General features: G+C 39.3%; 1 protein-coding gene across 2 annotated transcripts in view; it reads right to left on the bottom strand.

Annotated features, from left to right (window-relative positions):
• Nucleotides 1–20719, bottom strand: part of micu1 (mitochondrial calcium uptake 1) — a 96296-nt gene that overhangs the window by 8604 nt on the left and 66973 nt on the right. For both annotated transcript variants that reach the window (XM_084093720.1, XM_084093721.1), the window contains 3 exons: nt 8105–8219; nt 7252–7334; nt 1174–1374 (listed from right to left, as the gene is read on the bottom strand). In XM_084093720.1, the coding sequence (XP_083949846.1) occupies nt 1174–1374; nt 7252–7334; nt 8105–8219 (399 nt within the window). The remainder of the gene's footprint in view (nt 1–1173; nt 1375–7251; nt 7335–8104; nt 8220–20719) is intronic.

Raw genomic sequence — 20719 nt, 5'->3', positions numbered from 1 at the left:
CATCTAGTCAATATCATTTACAATTCATGTTCGGCTGAATACTTAAGCGTGGGCACAGCTGTGCCAGGTCACGAGTCAGAGGATTTAGAGTAGCTGACAGCAAAAGTTGAACAGCTCTCTCTGGTTGGAATGCATTAGGGTTTGACCATTACATTCATTTAAATAAAAGTTTGGCTATTACACAACCATCATGAATTTGAACATGCTGCTATCAATTTCTACAACTGATAACAGTGAACACTCGTTAGAAAACATAAGAAATATAACTTTCCAACACTGGATCGGCTCCCATTTCAACACGCATGAAAAAAACAAAAAAACAGCTGCTAAATATTTCTTTAAAAGGCACACACAGTAAAAAGACTTTTCACTTCATTATTAGTTATTGTCAGGACTGTGAGATAGAAAAGTCTCATCTCTGCTTTCTGTAATCTTGGATTTAAATGCTCAGTCCACTGAGGTGAGGCTGCCCTGTGGGTGGGAGCTGTTAACAGAGAGAGCAGAACAGAGAGCTGCAGCCTCAGCACATCTCAAAGACCAGATAACGAGAGAGAGAGAGAGAGAGAGAGAGAGAGAGAGAGAGAGAGAGAGAGAGAGAGATCTAAAGGTGTCTGTGACAGAGGCTGCCTGACACACCGACACTCTGTAAGACCCTAAGGAGGTTACATCACATTCAGTGTCACTCACGCTGCTGCCAACTGCTCTCAAGCCCTCACTGACTCCTACATTACAAGTCATCTTTCTGTTTTTTTTTCAGGCAAGTTTTTTTGGACATCTACCAGGGTAGTATTATAGTTTACTCTAAAGTACCGCTAAGAGAGGTTGACCTGGTTTTTCCATTGACCAATATCTAAAGAGCAGGGTGGCAGATGACTCATAATGAAAATATGTTATAAATAAGTCAGATATAAGTGAAATATATATATTTTTTTATCTAAATCTTTTTATCACTACCTTTGGGTATCTTGTGAGTATTGCTTTCTTTCTTTCTATCGTTTGTTCTTTCTTTCTTTCTTTCTTTCTTTCTTTCTTTCAGTAGTAACTTATGCAGGAGTCTAAGCTTCCATCAGTGACATTGGCTGACAATTTTTAAATTCAATTTATTTCCCTGTCATCTCTCATATGTAATCTGCACTTCTTCATCTTCCTCGACTTCTGTGTTTAAGCACATACCTCGAGTTTAAGCACATCGTGCTGTAATTTCCTCTGGAACTCCAGGAAACTGCCGATGGTGAGTTTGCCCTTCAGGTCAGCCCCGAAAAAGTATGTGGTGAGAGCTGAACTGCAGCCTCCTGTTTTCAGAGTGTTTCCTGTGGTGGAGCGATCTCGGTGTCTCATGCCCATACTGGTCTGAGAACGAATGATACTCTGAACCTGAAAAAACAGAAATAAGTATTCATGTGAGTAATTCATTACATTTACAGAGCATTTTTGCCACTCCTCGCATAACACTTGAGGAAAATCTCCTTATCCACCAATGCACAGCATCCACCTGTATGATGCACTGATGGCCAGAGCGCACCAGAACACACACCACACTGACTATCAGTAGAGAGAAGAGAGTAAGTGATGCAGCCGACTCAGAAGGAGATGGAGAAGCAGAGGAAGGAGAAGGATGTGAAGGACAAGAAGGACAAAGAAGAGGAGGAGAATGAGAAAAAGAATGAGGAGGAGGAAGGGTAGGAGAACAAAAAGAAAAAGGAGGGGAAGGAGGAGGCAAAGGACAAGGAGCAGGAGGAGGAGAAAGTGGTGGAAAAGTAGAAGGATGAGAGGAAAAAGGAAGAAGAGGAGAAAATAGAGAAGAAGGTGGAGAAGGAGGACAAGGAGGAGGAGAAGATAAAGGAGGAGGAGGTGAAAAGGAGGGGGAGATGGAGATAAAAGATGAGGAGGATGAGTAGAAAAATGAGAAGGGGGTGGTAAAGAAGGATGAGGAGAAAAGAAGGAGGTGGAGAATAAGGACAAAGAGGAGCAAAAGAAAAAGGAGGAGAAGATGGAGAAGGAGGAGAAAAAGGAGGTGGGGAAGAAGGACAAGGAGGAGGAGGAGAAATAAAGAGGAGTAGGAGGAGGACGGGGATGATTAGAAGGAGAAGCAGGTGGAAGGAGAAAAAGGTAAAAAGAAGGAGGGAATTGAGGAATGAGGATGGAAGCGGAGAAAAAGGGGAGGTGGAGAAGGACAAGGAGGAGGAGTAAGTGAATATGGAGGAGAAGGAGGAGATGGCAAAGGAGATGGGAAAGAAGGAGAAGGAGGAGGAGAAGAAAATGGAATTGGAGAAAAAAGGGGGAGGTAGAGACCAAAAACAAGGAGCTGGAGAAAAAGGAGGAGGTGGAAAAGAAGGACAAGGAGGAGGAGGAGGAAAATAAAAAGAAGTTGAAGAAAAAAGGGGAGGTGGAGATCAAAGGCAAGAAGGTGGAGAAAGGGGAGAAGGAGGTGGAGAAGAAAAAGGAGAAGGACAAGGCAGAGGAGAAGAAAGGAAGAAGAGGAGGAGGAGAAATAAAGAGGAGTAGGAGGAGGACGGGGACGATTAGAAGGAGAAGCAGGTGGAAGGAGAAAAAGGTAAAAAGAAGGAGGGGAGGAATGAGGATGGAAGTGGAGAAAAAGGGGAGGTGGAGAAGGACAAGGAGGAGGAGAAAGTGAATATGGAGGAGAAGGAGGAGATGGCAAAGGAGGTGGGAAAGAAGGAGAAGGAGGAGGAGAAGAAAATGGAATTGGAGAAAAAAGGGGGATGTAGAGACCAAAAGCAAGGAGCTGGAGAAAAAGGAGGAGGTGGAAAAGAAGGACAAGGAGAAGGAGGAGGAAAATAAAAAGAAGTTGAAGAAAAAAGGGGAGGTGGAGATCAAAGGCAAGAAGGTGGAGAAAAGGGAGAAGGAGGTGGAGAAGAAAAAGGAGAAGGACAAGGCAGAGGAGAAGAAAGGAGGAGGAGGAGGAGGAGGAGGAGGATTAGAAGGAGAAGCAGGTGGAAGGAGAAAAAGGTAAAAAGAAGGAAGTGGAGGAAGGAGGATGGAAGAGGAGAAAAAGGGGAGAATGAGCACAAGGATATGCAGAAGAAGCCCCTCCTTTTACCTTTATTCTTCTACTACTTCTCCTCTTTTTGTCCTTCTCCACAAAGATATTGAGAAGAAGGAGAATGATGAGTATGAGGAGGAGGACACAGAAAGAATGTCTTCTCTTTCTTTTTCTAAATATGATTCACTGATGGACACTGAACTCCAAAGAAAATTGAAAACCGTGAAGAAGACGACGAGCACTGGGAGGAATTCAAGGACTCTTCTCAGGGTGACGGTGTAAAAGTTCAGTTGTTGAGGGACTGGTGGAGGTTCAGAAGGAACTAGGACACTGTCTAGGACATCAAGGGTGTTAGTACCTGATGTTATCTGGGAATAAGGGCAGTGTGGTGTTTAGCAGTGATGTATGTGAGGTTCTGGGACAGCAGATAAACATGAGCATCAATACATCAATAAATGACAGCATAAATACTTCTGCTTAAATCAGTCATTCCAAAAGAGCTGAAATGCTCCTAAAGATCAAGCAGTTTTAGACTGATATATTCCCTTAGCATATTAAGACTGTAACTGATGTTATGAAAGTTAGAAGAATTTGTTCCCTAAAAATGAATAGCTCTAACCTGGATGATCTGTGATGAACACATACATGTGACTGCACATTCTATATTAATTGCCAACATTTAAATAGCCTACATTTAGGATAACGAGCTCCATTTGATGACATAATCAAATTTTGACAATACCATTTTGTGAAGCAACTTCATGAAAAAGAAAATCACTTCGGTTCCTTTTTTTATCCATTCCTAACTAAGCTTCTTGAAACCCGGTCTGACAAACAGGCAATATACAATTCTCTGACCTATTGCATCTGTTGTGGTTTGAATGTCACCCTCTTGGCTGATCTCAGATCAATGGACTGATTACTGGAGGTCCCCATCCATGGACAGCATTAAGTCTATTCCCTGTGATGCGGCTAGTATATTTGCTCGGTATATTTAGAGTGTGTTTACCAACGGGTACTGCATGTACTCCGAATGCTTTGGGAACCTGAAAGACCTGATACTACCAGGTGAATGACTCATAGTGACTTTGCAAATGAAAGGCAAATGTAGCCTGAGGGTCAAGTGAAAACAAAATAAACAGCTGAAAACTGCAACCAAAATACACAAACGGCCTTTACACTGTCAGAAAAATATGTTCAAAAAACCTTTAGGGGTACAACAGCTTGTCACTGAGGCAGTACACTTAAAGGAACAACTTTGCAAACCTTATCAACCTCTAAAAGGTACATATTAGTACCTTAGAGTATATACCTCTACAGTACTGCAATGAACATTTAGGGGTAAATAAGGTACAAAGTTGTAACCCTGTGACAAGTGTTACAAAACACTCCTGTGTTTTGCAAAATTCAATAAAAACTAAAGGTGAAATTTAAAATATTTGTCAAATTTAAAATAAAATCCAATTCAAATACAAAAACGGTGCATTCGAATTTTAAGTGTGCGTCAGGCAGCCGTATCAGTGGCGCACAAGATACGATAATCAAGTAAGAGTTTTTCTTAGCCTGTCCTGTTGAACCCACTTGATGTGCCGCTGCTTGCGTGCGTTGTTCATTCAAAACATGGCAGAAATAGAAAAGAACATGGTTACGTTAAAACCGTAACCAGGCCGTCCACACAACACATTTTCTGCACTGCTTTTTCAATACTTTCTATGTAAACGCGATAGACAGACATATTTTACCTTTGCACTCGCGTCTCGCTGGCTTTCTCTATGTTCAGAAAGCCATGTAAAGTTAAAAGAAGTTCAACTTTTTTTTTTTTCATTCCATTGCATTTCATGTTTTTAAACACCAAACAGTACGGCTCTTTGTATTAAACTATGCATAAATAAATGATTACGTTTTGTTCACAATTGTTTATGCAATTTACAAAATTATATTTGATTTACAAACATTCATTTAAATGTTATACACTTTTTTTGTACAGACAGTCAAGTTATTTCATTGTTTTGAATAAACAATTTAATACATTCATTAAAGGAGCTGTATGTAAGATTGTGGCCAAAACTGGTACTGCAATCACTTTCAAATTACTGTAGAGCGGTGTATCCCCTCCCCCTCCCCCTGACTCGAGGATGCCAGATAGGCTGCAGGATCCAGCAGGAACGTAGGCTGCTACGTAGCTGTGGTAACTAGAGCAGAGCTGGCAACCCGGATGCTGAAACACTACTGACTTCGTGATTGGTAGATAGGTGGAGGGTGGGGCATCAGGCCAAAACACAACATGACAACATCAACATCAGTTGAGGGCTGCAACTTCACTTTTTAAATGACAATATCCTGGCTGGACTACTGTTGTCAGTGATATAAGTATTTGAAATGAACATGATTTCTTAATGTCTAGTGACATATCAGGGCCATTTTATGATTCATTGAAATACATTTCTTACATACAGCTTAGGCTTGGCACGATAGTCGGTGTTACACGGTGTTCAGTCGCAACACCGGTTTCATCACTTGCCCACCGCAGCACCGCAAAAATTTTTTTTTTAAAGCAATTACGCAGTATCCGTATTTTCTGTCACCAGTTGACTAGCGTTGTATGATCACGCTCAACTATTCAAGCGCGACAAAACAAGAGACCGCGCTGTAAGTCCTGCCTATTACACACGCACGCGCACACACACACGGAAAAGACGCGCGTCAGTATCGAGTTCTCTTTTCGGCCTTGAACAAAACATAACACACACACAAATTATGCCAAAATGTCCATTTTGTCGAGTGTCCTCATAAGAGCAAATGATTTAAATAATATCATAAATGAATGTAGAGATTTGTGAGAAAATGGGACGCGTGTCAGATGGAGTGTCATTAATGTTAATCAAAGAACAAAGGTAAGAGAGTAAATTACTCACTCAGACCCGGCGCCAGGAGGATTAGTATTAGGATTAGCCTAATAATCATGAATGCACTCTCTTGTGTGTATGAATGAATCTTTTAACACATCTCCGGCGAACGGCTTCTTCACGCAAAAGAAAAACTCTTCATAAAGCGCATTAAACTCATGTGGCATTTCCTGATGGAACGAGGTTGTTCGTTAACTTCATTTTATACGTGCAATTCACACGAGCTCTAAACGAATGCGAGACTGCTGCGATTAGTCAAACTTTATTAATGAAACAAAATCAGAGGGAATAGTTTCTTTAATGTATTTTTTATTTTATTTTTTACCGGTTGGCCGGTCACACGGCTTTCATAGTTTTCAGTTAGGCTAGTGCGGAGACCAGGGCCGGGTTTCCCGATAACGATGCATCTTAGCTCTTAAGAGCGTTCTCTATGTGCAAGGTTACGTGTTCGTGCTACTTAGAAGTCGCTGTCCATTCGCAAAGTGCTGAAATATAACCTAAATAGAGGACACTGACAACGCGCTGAAAGACAGGACCGAGCAGGTAATATTTAATATGAAACAAAGTCTCAACTTTCAAATTTGGTCAGTCAAACAAAAATAAAATACGCCTACCGTTTTTTGGCTCTTTAATGTGTCGTGACAGATTGCCTCAGTTAAAGCCAAAGCCAAATCCACCGAAGTTAATCAATAACTCTTCTGACTGCTTTGTCGCACAAAAATTGTGGAATTTGATTGGTCAGATCGCATGTCAATCAAACTCAATATGAATGATGAATTGACGCCATGTAAAAAAAAATTACATCACTCTAACACTCCCCACCCCCACGATGAAACCGGTAATACCGGTGTTGTCATAAGTCGATTAACCGGTGGGAGAATATTATCACCGTCACATCTCTAACAGCTCCTTTAATATTTTTCCCGTTAAGCCCTCTTGTGGCCTCAAGAGACCAGCTAAAAGCTTTTTCAATCTATATGAAATTATGCCTGTTAAATTTTTAAGTATAAAATTCGAATTTAGTTTTTCAGCCATTTTGACAGCCCTACTTCACAACACGACCTTGTTTCTGCAATGACTTTCTGCAAGTTTCCTACAATGTCTAACAAGTTTATGTGGCGTGAAAAAGTGACAAACGCGGTAAAGCTATGCGAAATCCGATCAGAGTGGTCAGACTAAAACAAATTTCCAGAAATGTGATTCGAAAAGGATTTCAAACCACATATGGGTGTAGGTTGACACAGATTTGTAAAAATCACAGTTAACACTTGCTAAATATGATCGGATTCCAAAAGGATATGCACAAAAATCGGATTTGGTCTGTCTTTTGTGTTCACTTACTTGCTCAAACTCCTCAAGGTCGACTTCTCCGTCTCCATTCAAGTCAAACATCTTGAAAGCAATTTCAAAGTTCCTCTGAGGAGCTGCAGAGAGAAGAAACAGAGGATTTGCAACCCAAAGGTATGACACCATGTACTTTCACTGACACATCCTCATGGTGGCTGCCATGTTGAAATCACAATGACCAATCAAATTCTGCTCACTTTATCTTTGTAACTAGTTGTCTTTCTAGTTGCGGAATGAACTACTAGTTGACAAATACGCCTGTGAATACTTCTATAATAAAATCAGTAAGTGGACACTTTTGCCACACCAATAGGTGTCAGTATTAATTCCAAAAACACTGTATTGGTTAGGCCTGGGACACACTAAATCTTAACCGATTTTAGAAACGATTTCAGTTCACAGACACGAGATCACACAAAAAACTTGTGTGATCAAACGTGACTTCAGAAGCAAAACAAATAAGGAAGACTCGCTTGTTTCATCTAACTCCATTGCAAAATGGGCCCATGCCTTTTCCTTGTTGGCCCTGTTGTGATAGTTCTTGCACTACACATTATACAGGCACTCGTACCCTATAGCCATATATGTACAAGTCGATCTTCTTTCTCAATTTTCCACTTACGTGACATGTTTACGGGAGCGGTAAAATAATATTAATGACACTACACAATTGAGGATTTTTTGGACAAAAAGTTAGTTGCGACAAGTCTTGAATCGGGCCACGCCCCCTGATCGTTTGGGGGGTGCAAATCAGTCCTAAAATCGGGCTTAAAATTCTTCAGTTGTGTGGCCAGTATTAGCAAAACAAAAAGTGATACAAAAGAGATACAGAGACTCAGAGACTTACTGGAGAGGACGGTTGTGAGGAAGATGTAGTCAGAGAAAGAGATGAGTCCACACTCCCCTAGTGTGTAGAAAATGCTGTCCTCGTCTGCAAACTTCTCCCTGTCCTGAGAGATCTTCTGTAGGTGCCCAGAGAGAAAAAGAGGAGAGAGAGTCAGCAATGCTTCTGTGGAGCACCATATAGTGCATCTGAGTCCTGTTTAAGAGCCGAGCTCCACAGAGTCTGAGCAGAGAAGCGGATACAAGGGAACCAGCATGCTAACACTGACACTGCACAGTACAATCATGCAAGTGATGCAGAGTCATACAAGACACAAGCAAAAGAGATAACAACATGAAAAGATCATTAAAGCAGACATTTCATAAGTGTCACTTATAGAACAGGACATGATAGGCTGTTTCAAAACCAAGTGAGCTGCCTACCTAGACTGCATTTTTTGGCATGGTCAAACAATCAAATCAAGGGGGTCGCCATTGTAGATCTCTCTCAATGTTTAAAACAAGTGGATTGCCTAGCTTAAACAACATTTTTGAGCACCATATTTGAGGCCAAATGTTTGACCAAAGTAGATTTCCTACCTAAATAGCATTTTTGGTCATCTGAGATGCATTTGACCATTTGAATCAAGGGGTTATGCACATTTTCATAATCACAAATGTTCAAAATTAAGAGAGTTGACCATCTTAACATCGTAGGTTCATACCTAACAACATGTGATAATGGTGCCTATGATGCTCAACAATGTTGTCTAGGTAACCAGCTCTGATATATATTGAACAACAACACAGTAAACCACTGATTTGGCTTCACAAATCGCAAGATCACACTGTATTTGTCATTTCTGCAGTAAACTGGTTCACATTTTATGAGCATGTGCGAAGGTGACTCCACAGTGGTGTGAACACAGTTTTCTACCTGTTTTTGACATAGAAAGACACAGAAAATGTACTCATTAGGACCCTCAAGTGTGAAAGTACAAACACAAATACTGTACGAACACACACAAATAGCATGCCAGAGTTCAGCTTTCTGCCGATTTATTGTTACCTCTGTCTGGGGTGGTTCCCATCAGTGTGTTGTGGGGAAGAGAGAACGGATTAAAACAACCTGACCATTGCGCAGACAATCAGGCCCACCACACACCATATGTGCACCAACACATCATAACATACATCCAGTTCCAGCCATTTTCACGTCATGCTAACACACATTCATGCAGCGTCCCACACATACTTCCCACTCTTCCTCTGTGGCAACATGATACATGCCTCCATATTCACCGCAGCATCAGTAATCAAAACCAGAAAATTAGATTTCCCTCTGAAACTCTTATTAGCGGTGTTCGCTAATGCTAGCATTGCTACTGCTATTACTTAAACCCCTTCACTGAATTTTTGCATGTCTTTGAAATACCATTTCTGAATCGCCAATTTCAACATTATACAAAAATGTTTGACAGATATTTGCAGAATGACACTGTGCTAGTTGTCACTCTTTCTCACCAAATAATATAATAATTTGAACTCACCTGTTGAAATCACATGACCAACCAAATACCACTCACTTTATCCTAATAAATAAATAGTTATTTTGACCAAAATATTTTAAATGATTTCCACTCACATCAAGCGAATATTCCAGTAATATCATTGGCCTAATAAAAGCTGTATAATCCTACATAAGGGTGGTCCATCCTCATGGTGGCCGCCATATTGAAATCACATGACACACCAACCACTGCTCACTTTATCTTTGTAACCCCCCATTACCGGATTCTTCTAGGTTGCCGAATAAACTACTGGGTGACAAACACACCTGTGAAGAATAAGGTAACTTTTAACTTTTGCGTGATGCTGCATCCACACCAATATGTGTTAGTATTAAGTCTATTTGAATCAGTATTTCATGTCCATTTGACCTCTTGGAGGGTCAAGCGTGTGCATTGGAAAGGAACAAGGACAAGGAAAACACAGGTTATTTTTGTACCGGCTCTGAAACTAGTCAGAGTGGGAATACGCTCAAGCAGGTGTGGTGGTTGACGCTGACAAAAGCAAATGTGTGTGTGTGTGTGTGTGTGTTTGTGTGGGCTAATAAGCTCTGGGCACACTGTGTCCCTGCTGTCACCTTCAGAGACACTCAAGAGACGCAGTCTTACCCAACATTAGTAGCGCGGGTGTCAAACACACTGGCACTTCAGTACATAACTATAACAGCCTTTCTACAGTCTCTGTAATCCACGATCTCAATGTAGACATATTGTCAACATATGTTGATAACGTTTTTTTTTAGTGATTTATCTTTTATCCATGCCATTGACGGAATTTTCTGGCTTTCCACTGTTATATGGTAGAGAGCGCTATTATACATCTTCTGAAAGAGTACAGATCAAAACATAGGCAAAAAAAAAAAAACACCCAGAAACAAGTGATAGCAAATGTAAGCAGATGCATGTGTAAAAAAAACAACAACAACTGCATAATGTTACTGAATGAAATGTCGACCCAGGATGAGCTATAGGACTGTGAAGCTTTGGTGGTGTTATGGACTTGATCTACTCCATCTATGTTTTGATCATCGTTCTGAATCCGATCTTGATGTAGTATTTGACAAACACGTGATTTTCTCAGCTTTTTGCTCAAAATGTTGCTTTTATCAAAATGTGATGAGTAAAAAATAATGCATGAAGCTAGAATAAAACGTTTTTTTTTATTTTTTTATTTATTTAAGACAGAGTTAGTAAGTTCTAACTTACTAGTTTTAACTTAAGTTCTTTCTTTTGATATTCTGCAGGTTCAGATACTCGTACAAATTATTCTGGGGGCCATGAAACTTTTGTGAAAAAAATTTAAAATCCTGGCTGACAACTTTTTTGGGAAAAAGTGTTCAATTCCATATTCATTTTTACTGTGATATCAAAAATCAGTATAATGCATGGTGAAATTTCATTGGAATTTCTCCATATTTTTTCAGAATATCATCTGAAATTCGATGGTATCATAACACTATGAAAGGGCTCTCAGCAGGACGCGCGTTTACATCACGCCGAACTCTATGTGCAGAGATGCTATGAGCATGGAGAGGAGAACTGTGAGGTGAACCTTCTCAGACAGTCGTCTGAATGAAAGAAAGGATGTGGGTGGTGAAGCAAACAAGAGAAAGAAACAGAGCTGTGAAAAGCTTTTAAGCAGTCATCTCCAGCTAGAGAAACAGGAGACATATTCAGAGCTCGCATACCTCTCATTGGTGCTCATATCAAACTAGGCATTTAAGGTTTTGTCTAGGCTGCTTCACACCTGATTTTAATTCTTAAATTAACTTAGTTTTTATTAAGGGGCAATAGCTGACACCTAAAGCTAATTTTTATGAGATTTTTTTTTAGCAACTCTCACCCCTGAGACAGTAAATACAGATATCTGACAGCTGAAGGTCACTGCAGAAGCACTAAACTCAAACTAAACGCATAACTAGATTAGAATAGAACATCATGCTATTTTATATGTCAAATATAGCTAACACAAAAATATCAACAACACAGGAATTCACTGCTGGCCATATTTTTTCCCTAATTCTTTTAAACAAAGGAGATATTGCCATAATGGAAAGAGTCAACTTATATACTACACTGATTTATTCAAGTTTGTTCTCCAGGTTTAACTACCTAAATAACACTTGATTCTGGTTTCGAGATGCAAAGTATGTGAGCTTTCCAAAGGCCACTTCTGCTAAGACAAGTAACATTTGCTGTTAATCTTATCAATGAAATTACAGAAAAGAGCGTTGATGAAGGTCTTTTTTTTTATTTCATCAATGATAATAAAGAGGGGTTGCTTTAAGATAATGAAAGTGCCTATTATGCTCATTTACAGGTTCATAATTCTACTAGAACAGTGGATCCCAACCCTGGTCACGGAGTACCCCCCCAACAGTACACATTTTTTACACAACATTTCAGGTCTTGAAGTCTCTACCAATGAGCTGATGAGTTGAATCAAGTGCGTTTGATCAGAGTTGGGGGTGCCCCAGGACAAGGGTTGGGAAACATTGTCCTGGAATATGTTTAAATGATTTAATGCTCAAAAAAACGTTAATTTTATTATGATTGCAGCACCTGTTTTCACCCTCTGTATGAACGCTCTGTTTTACTTTTGGTTTCTTTAAAACCCGCCTTCCACCACTCCCAGTCAGCCAGCCCAAGTCTGTTGTAATTGGTCTACCACTTGTGAGTGTGCGTCGGGTTTGTAACGTCCATTACCATAACTGCCAAGCATCAGGCCCGGAGGCTTCATGAGGTGCTGTAAATACTACTGTAACTACACTAACTGTGGCGTCAGTTTTGCTGTTTCAGTTCGAGCCCGAGTTCGATAATGACAGTCAAGAAGAACAAGCTGATCGACCCAAACCACCTTTGCAACAAAAGGTTGTGGTTATAATGCTGAGGAATAGCGTTTAAAATGTCAACGTAAATGTGGTTTTGACACAGTGATAAACTCACAGTGAAGCGCTGAAAATAATGGCAGGACTACAGACAAGGCATTTAAAGCAGGTGTTTTCTGTTAGAGAGATTCACTCCGTTTGGCATGGACTTTGTAACTTTGCAGATCGTTTAAATGCATAAACAGTTATATTACACAATAAAAGGAAAGGAGAAAAAAACACAATTCCCCTTTAAACAATTTTAATTAAACCATACTGTTGATGTAAATAAATGAAGAAAGTTATATATTAATTTACATATTATATATTAATGTATAGCAGTGGTGTAGTCTAGTTTTTTGTAGTGAGTATACTGTAATATACCCCCCCCCCCCCCCCCCAACCCAACCCAACCCAACCCAACCCAACCCAACCCAACCCAACCCCCGCCGCCGCCTCATACTCACCCATCCCAGACCGTCACCCCATAAGCACCACCACACTCACTAATGCATAAAGTATGCATCGACATGTAATTGAGAGCATTATGAAATATTAGGTGTTATCAACATGTCAATTTATTATAAGCAACACAAGACTTTAACAGCCATTTACAGCTGGGGAGACTGGACTGATTTTCTACTGTTTAGTGTTAATCACCATCTAACTCAGCCAGTTAAGAGCTACATTTAGCCTTAGATGTTATATGAATATGGTCCCTGAAGCACAGGTTTTATCAGTTTACAATAAAATAATAAAAAAATGAAACATTATAGGCACAAATACAAATTTACTTTTAGAAATGGTGTTTTTGAAAAAAAAAATGGTGTTATTGTTTTGGCAAGTTTAGGCTACTCTTTAAATTAAAACATGTATGAAAACTTGTGTGATATTCCCTTAAAATAACGTTTTAATAGATTTTATTATTATTATTATTATTATTTTAAAATTCATTTTTACTTCTTTTTAATTTCTTTGAGTTAGACCGAACTTTTATTTTGGTGGGTTGTAGACATTTGAGTTTCTGTGTGTTTTAATAAACTATTATTATTATTATTATTAGGCCTACTTGAAGTAAACTCTACTGTGCAATAGTAATATATTTCTGTTATAATTTCTTCAAGTTATACCGAACTTTCATTTTGACAGGTTGTCGTAAAGACAATACAGTTTCTATGTGTTTGTATATGAAACGAATGAATGACTTTTATCAAATGAAATGGTGAAATTCTCGTGAAGTGACTCTCATAGCAGCTCTGCGATGAAGTGCACATGTAGTAGCTCATGTCTCAATACAGTGAAACGCTGAAAACACCACGAGCGTGATCACGCGTGCTTCAGTGTGTGTGTTTGTGTGTGTTTGTGTGTGTGTGTGGTGGAGCACACATTGAGCGCTCATTCATTCCCAGAGACGCGTAGAACAATTGCAGTCTCTTTTAACTTTAATATTCACAGACACTAGTCCATATCGAGATTTGATTCATTGTACAGCCCTACTTTTGATTTATTCATTCAAAAATAGCCAAATTCGGTGACGTTCTGCTTAGCAAGCTCCATTTGTGACTGGATTCCGCGATTCGGTGTCGCTTCGCAAACACAGACGGGGTGAATTTATGAATGAAAGTGAAAGTTCTGACACAAAACGAAGTTGTTACGCATCCTCACGATTTTTTAAGTGGGTATACGGAAATCCTTGGCCTTTTCTAGTGGGTATACGGCGTATACCTGCGTATCACGTAGACTACACCACTGATGTATAGGGGAGTTATATAATAAATTAATAATGAACTAATAATGTTTTTAGAGGAAAGAAAATCCAGAAAGAGTTGATTCAGCTGATCCAACAACAGTACGTTGGGCATTGACACACTTGAGCTGAAAGAGCTGAACAGCAGTTTGAACCACTTTGCTAATTAGGCCACTCAAACACATCTTATATGATATTAATCAGCCATATTCAGAATTCATTAATCAGAATTACATTTGCACCAATAATTCAGTGAAAAATGTGCTACACATATTGCAATATGCCAAACAGTCTTTAAAGTAGTACTAGAAACTTAACTCTATAGTAACCTAAAAATGCATGCTTGCAGGACATCACTTGTCCTCATAAATTGTGGTTCCCTTACAAGTGACACTCGCAAGTTAAGCTGGATTTCTTTCAATTGGGAATTGTTCAAGAATCCATATGTGAGTGTCAGCGTAACCCAGTGGTTCTCAATTCCAGTCCTCGTGACCCACTGCTCTGAACATTTTGTATGGCTGTTTCTCAATTCCAAGAACGCAGAGAACGGACTTGTGTTCTCGTGGAGACCGGTCTTGCCAAGCTTCCTTGGAAGAACGAACTCGGAACCGGCCGCAATGACTTCTGGGACACCAGGCGAGTACTAGCTCAAGTCTGCATTCGATGCATCCTCGGTATCAAGAACACATCCGGGTTCTTTCATGCGTCCTCTGTACTTGCGTTCTTGAGAATTGGGTCTGAACTTCGACGGTTAATGATGACGTAAAACGAGAACACAAGGACGCAAGATCGCTGAAGAACGCATATTGAGAAACACCCTATGTCTCCCTTATTTAACACACCTGAACCAAATCATCAGCTCATTAGGAGAGACTCCATGAACTGAACTGAGTGTGTCAGATAAGAGAGACATACAAAATGTGCAGAGCAGTGGGTCACGAGGACTGGAATTGAGAACCACTGGCGTAACCAGACATGCCATAATAAGAGGCATCATAGCAAATAAATGTTACAGTTTCTACTCAATATGTCTGAGATTCTTGACCCGCCCCCAGATGCTTCTGATTTGGCTGTCGTTTTCAAAGACGAATGGCTTCATGTTGCTTTGTTGCTCTAAACTGCTCTCACTGCAAATGTTGCTTTATAGTGGACAAAGCTTTAGTGCAATAAGACATGAAAGAGAACTTAGTTTAATACTCACAGGAAGCTCCAGCTAACATCCAGCTTTCTGTGCGGATGCTTCGGATGTGCGCGCTCAGAAAACCATATATTAGAAGTTTAAACTAATATGGTTTTAAAATGTTAGTTTTTGGCAGAGTATCCAAGGCACGAGATGTAAAAGCTCCGCCCTCTTCTGGGAGCAGCAGCTCATTTGCATTTAAAGATACATGCACGAAAACAGCATGTTTTTGCTTTAACTCAACATGGTATAATAAATGATCTTTGGGGTATTTTTTATCTTAAACCTCACAGACACATTCTGGGGAAGCCTGAGACTTATATTACATCTTGTAAAAAGGGGCATAATAGGTCCGCTTTAAAAGGTTACAATCATTTCACTTGAGGCTTCTTTCTTGAAAAGACAGCCTGATTGATTTTCAGTGCCGCCGTTTATGTGGAAAGGACAGAGAGCATGAGCTCCCGAGCACTAGCAAGCAGGCCTGTGGAAAGACTGGGCAGGTCCTCGAGCACAGTCCTGTTAAAGGACAAATCCAGTGAAAAATGAACCTGGGGTTAATTAACACATGGTTACCGAGTCGATCGTTCCCTGCGATGCACGCCGTTCGTGGCTCGATTAGTCGAGACTGTTTTCCAAGATGACGCCTGTCTGTAAACGCGTAATGTACTGTCTTTATAAAGTATCTTCTTATTAAACTGTCTGTACACTTACAAAGTTCTCAGTGCTTCGGTTTGCATGTAGGGACCCTCATTACGCTACCGTGTTAGTGTGAGGCTATTTTGAGCATTGTTAGTGGTATTAACTAGCGATTTACTTTTACTTACTCTGTGCCCCATATACTAGTGTTATGAGCTAATCTGTTTTTAAAGATAAAACTCTTTACATTCGATTTTCATGAAAACGCATCGCAGGGAACAATCGACTCGGTAACCATGTGTTAATTAACCCCAGGTTCATTTTTCACTGGATTTGTCCTTTAAGGCCCTGATTCACGTCAAGCGGAATCGAAGAACAAACTTCTATGACGTCATTTTTAACAAAACCAGGTCAAAACGATGTTCATTTGGAGTTTGTTTCAGGAGTTCAAAACAGCTTGCTAAAGTGAACTTTTCAGAAAAGTTCGATGTGGCTGGTAAACACCTTTGAACTACCATTGGTCCATGGCGATTACGTAAAAGCCAAGGTAGGTGTGGCTCTGAGGCTCCGCCTTCTCTGATGTGGAAATCTTCTCTGGTTCATTTCTTCAGTTCAGTCCATCAAGATCAGATGTCCACGAGTAAAAACATGAACACACTAGACAGCTGCTTCAAAGTATTGAATAGTAATTCTAATTGATAGAGACACAGAAACTATTTTTCATGTTTAATACTGTAAAGCTGCTTGCTTTTAAGCAATCTATTGCATGAAGTTCTATATAAATAAATGTGACTTGACATGACTGGAGTTCCGGTGAATTGCAGAGCTCATTCAAACATTTCCACATTGAATCTGATGCTTTCTTAACTGCTGTTTTCTCACCACTGTCATTTTTATTTTGTTACTGAGAGGAAATCACGTTACACATATTCACATAATCATCTAAACTGTGCTCTCAAGATGGTGAAGAATGAAAAAGAACTTCACTGTGAGTATATAACTGCTTGTTTCTTTCTTTTTGGAAAAGGCCGTTCTTTCCAAAAGAAAGTTTCACTGCAGAGCTTTAGAACGATTGAAATGTTAGTTGAAAGTAGAACTCATGATAGGGAACATTTCTACATCTTGTTTTTTCTTGCTAGACAAAGCACAGCGGAATTGACTGGAGTACACTACGCAGGAGTCATGAGGATCATCAGTTATCCGTGAAGTAGGCTAGAAGGAAATACAGTTAGCTCCTTTTTTCCAACAAACAGGCAGTAGCAGTTTTTAAAAACATTGTCAATGAAGCATAAGAATGGCCCATTACTATTGATTTTCTGGCTCTTGTATTCAACTTTTTTTCTTTCCTGTTCCCCCTCTGACATTTTAATAGAGATGTGCATAGCAATTTGCTGTATGAATGTAGTGCTGGAAATAAGATCTTTCAGTGTCTCTGTGGGATTTTGGAATCACTTGACAGGTACCAGTTTCCTACAACACAGGGAAGCTTTATACTGCCAACCACAGGACTGAACCGAGTTATGGCACCAACATCCCACAGTACTTTGTGTTAGGCCCAGATATGCTGTGCTATGCACTTTCCTCTCAAAAACAAAAACACACAAAAATGAGAGCAGTGAGAAAACAGCAGTTTAGAAAGCATCTGATCATAGCAACGACGATATGTTTGCATGAGCGTTTATGCGTTTATTATACGTTTTGCCTTAAAGCAAGCAGAATTACAACTTCAATTTCTACAGCTCTCCAGTGCTTTCATGTTTTTACTCGCATTTGACCTCGACAGACTGAACTAAAGAAAGATATTTTGTGGAATGTCGGTAACCAGACAGTTGATGGACTCCATTTACTTAAAAATACTATGGAAATCAATTGGGTACATCAACTGTCTGGTTATCGACATTCTTTTCAAAATATCTTCCTTTGTGCTCAGCAGAAGAAAGAAATTCATACAGGTTTAAAACAACTTGAGGGTGAGTAAATGATGAAAGAATTTTCATTTTTAAGTGAACTAATCCTTTAAGCTGTTTTGAACTCCTGAAACGAACTCCAAAATGAACTTCGTTTTGGCCTGATTTTGTCTGAAATGTCATCAGATTCTTGTTCTACGATTTTTCTTGAAGTATTATCAGGGCCTTTGGAATGCAATGTAGATAAATACAAGTGTGCATAAAGTTTCTGTGGTACATGTAAAAGGAATAACACAGTAAACTGTGTCTTCTCTTGAGACACCATTCGAAATAGACACATACTGGGAAATAATAAAAAAAAAAAAAAAAAGGGAAAGAAATGGCCTGAATTCTGAGCGAGTTTGATTCAAGCATTGCTAATCGGTCGTCGTGTTCATGAGATGATTCATTATGAACTGCTGCAGTTTAAACACAAACCACACTATGTTCATTTCTATCAACAATAAATCCGATTCCTTGCAAAATAAGAATTACATCATCTTTTTACGGATATACATCCGACTTCCCAAAAGTTTTGGCCTGTCCTGCAGCCCATCAATCACATGACAGCAGCCAAGCAGGAACAGCCACTAAAACAAAGCCATTTAACACCCTCCTGAAGGGTTTAAAAAAATGAACTCAGTTTACTCTTAAAAATAAAGCTTCTAAATAGGGGATTTTCGCCGCAATGCCACAGAAGAACCATTTTGGTTTCCTAAAAGAACCTTTCAAAAGTTCTTAAAACAAACATTGTTCTTTGTGTGAAGAACATTTCAATAATCTGAAGAACCATTTTCCACTGTTGTGAAATGGAATGGTTCCATGGATTTTAAAGGTTCTTCATGGAACCATAGATGCCAACAAAGAACCTTTATTTTTAAGAGTGTGTTGAGTTAAAAAGTTCTCCCTATATAACAACAACAAAAGAAAATATAGCATTTTAGTTAAGACCCAAAGTACCACCCAAAACACCAGAGAAACTTCAGAAAAAGGTCACTGTCTAGACACACTACACTCATTCATTCATAAATTGCACATGCCCAAAAAAAAGTTATATACTATGTCCAATGAATTAAAAATACAGTTAAATAAGGTGGCTGATCATTTCAATCCATCATGCCAGACTAGAGATGTAAAAACCACTGTGGTAAACAGAAATAAGAAAAGAAATGTAATAAATTATAGTCTGACTAAAGTATCTTTTTTCCATGGAACAGAAAAGTGAAGGGATGCTGTCGAGCTCCAAAAAGTGACCCCAAAAAGTACATGTATTTACACTTCTTCAATATTGTTCATGGTAGGCCCCTACTGAACCTAAAGGTCAAAATAGGGTCAACCACAGGACATCAGACTGGTTTCCATGGTGACAGCCCCATCAGCTTCCCTCACATAGCAGACTCCACCTCCTCCCACCCATCCGTCATGTTCACCATACCCACAAGTGTTTCAGGGATTGTCCAAAATAACATGACCTCTGACCCAAAGTTAGTCAACTCATGCTGTGTGCTTGGTGTTCATGCAGTTATAGGCCCAGTGAGCAGAGATGTGCTGTGATGTGCTGAGAGAGCATGTGTTCCTGGATCCAGGGTAAAGTGTGGTGTCACCGAATGCAGGCAGGGGGTGCTACATAATGCCAGCTGTACCCCGTCCCACTAGCAGCCTGTCCTGCAGCCAGTCAATCGCAGGCATTCAGCGCAGGGCATGCACAGAGATCTAAAGCACAGGCACAGGTCTCCGCTTCCATCAGAGAGACAGACACAGAGAGAGAGAGAGAGAGAGAGAGAGAGAGAGAGGAGGAACATTCGTATTTTTGAGTTGCCAGAGATCAGATACTGGTAACACCTCAATCAAAAGTAAAAGAAATTACACATAAAACTTTTCATACATTTTTATTATTATTATTATTTTAAGAACTGTTGAGATTTATGAGAATAAAACATAATTTACACCTAAAAGCAACCGGAAATCACAGTTATGCTTTACTATTTTACAGAAAAAAAATTAAATATTTTTTTTTAAATGTTTTTCTTAAAGTCAGCAAAAAGGCAGTGCAACAACCACAACATAATGAATAAATATGATACAAATAATAAGAAATTCTTTTTGTGAAAATTTCACAATCCAAACAAATCTTTTATGCAGAATATTTATATGTATTTTTCTGTTGATTTTAAAATGAAAAACAACCCATACTTGTTCTTGTCAAGTCTTGTGAGATCTACTCGATAACTCTTTCCTGTGAGACAAAAAAGATGTCTTCCTCTAGGGGGCGCATACTGACCGAGTCCAATCCTCAAATCTAAAGACATTTCTCATCTTATTGTCTATTAATTACAAGAATTATCATTCTCCCCTGAAATCTTTATCAAATGATTTAAAAAAAAAAAATCCTTGTTCAGTAATCACAAATGATTGTGATTGTTTCTTCTTGACTGTGCAAAGAAAAGTAACAGGTACTATGTAACAAGACTGTCTATGTGATTCAACAGCAGCAATCATTTACTTCTAAATAATGATATTGAGGCAATTCAATTAGCCACTGAACTGAAACTATACAAATAAATCAGAATATTGATCATTTAAAGGGATACTTCACCGATTAGCATTAAGCTTTGTATCAGTAGAAACCCGGTAGTATTTTGGAATGACCGTGCTTCCCTCCCTCATGTCCCCCTGAGACCAGAGATTTCTGTATT

The sequence above is a fragment of the Abramis brama genome (genome assembly GCF_963993115.1).
Source record: "Abramis brama genome assembly, chromosome: 19".
Taxonomy (NCBI): Eukaryota; Metazoa; Chordata; class Actinopteri; order Cypriniformes; family Leuciscidae; genus Abramis; species Abramis brama.
The sequence above is the reverse complement of the archived record's forward strand: the minus strand, read 5'-3'. Positions and strand labels throughout refer to the sequence as shown.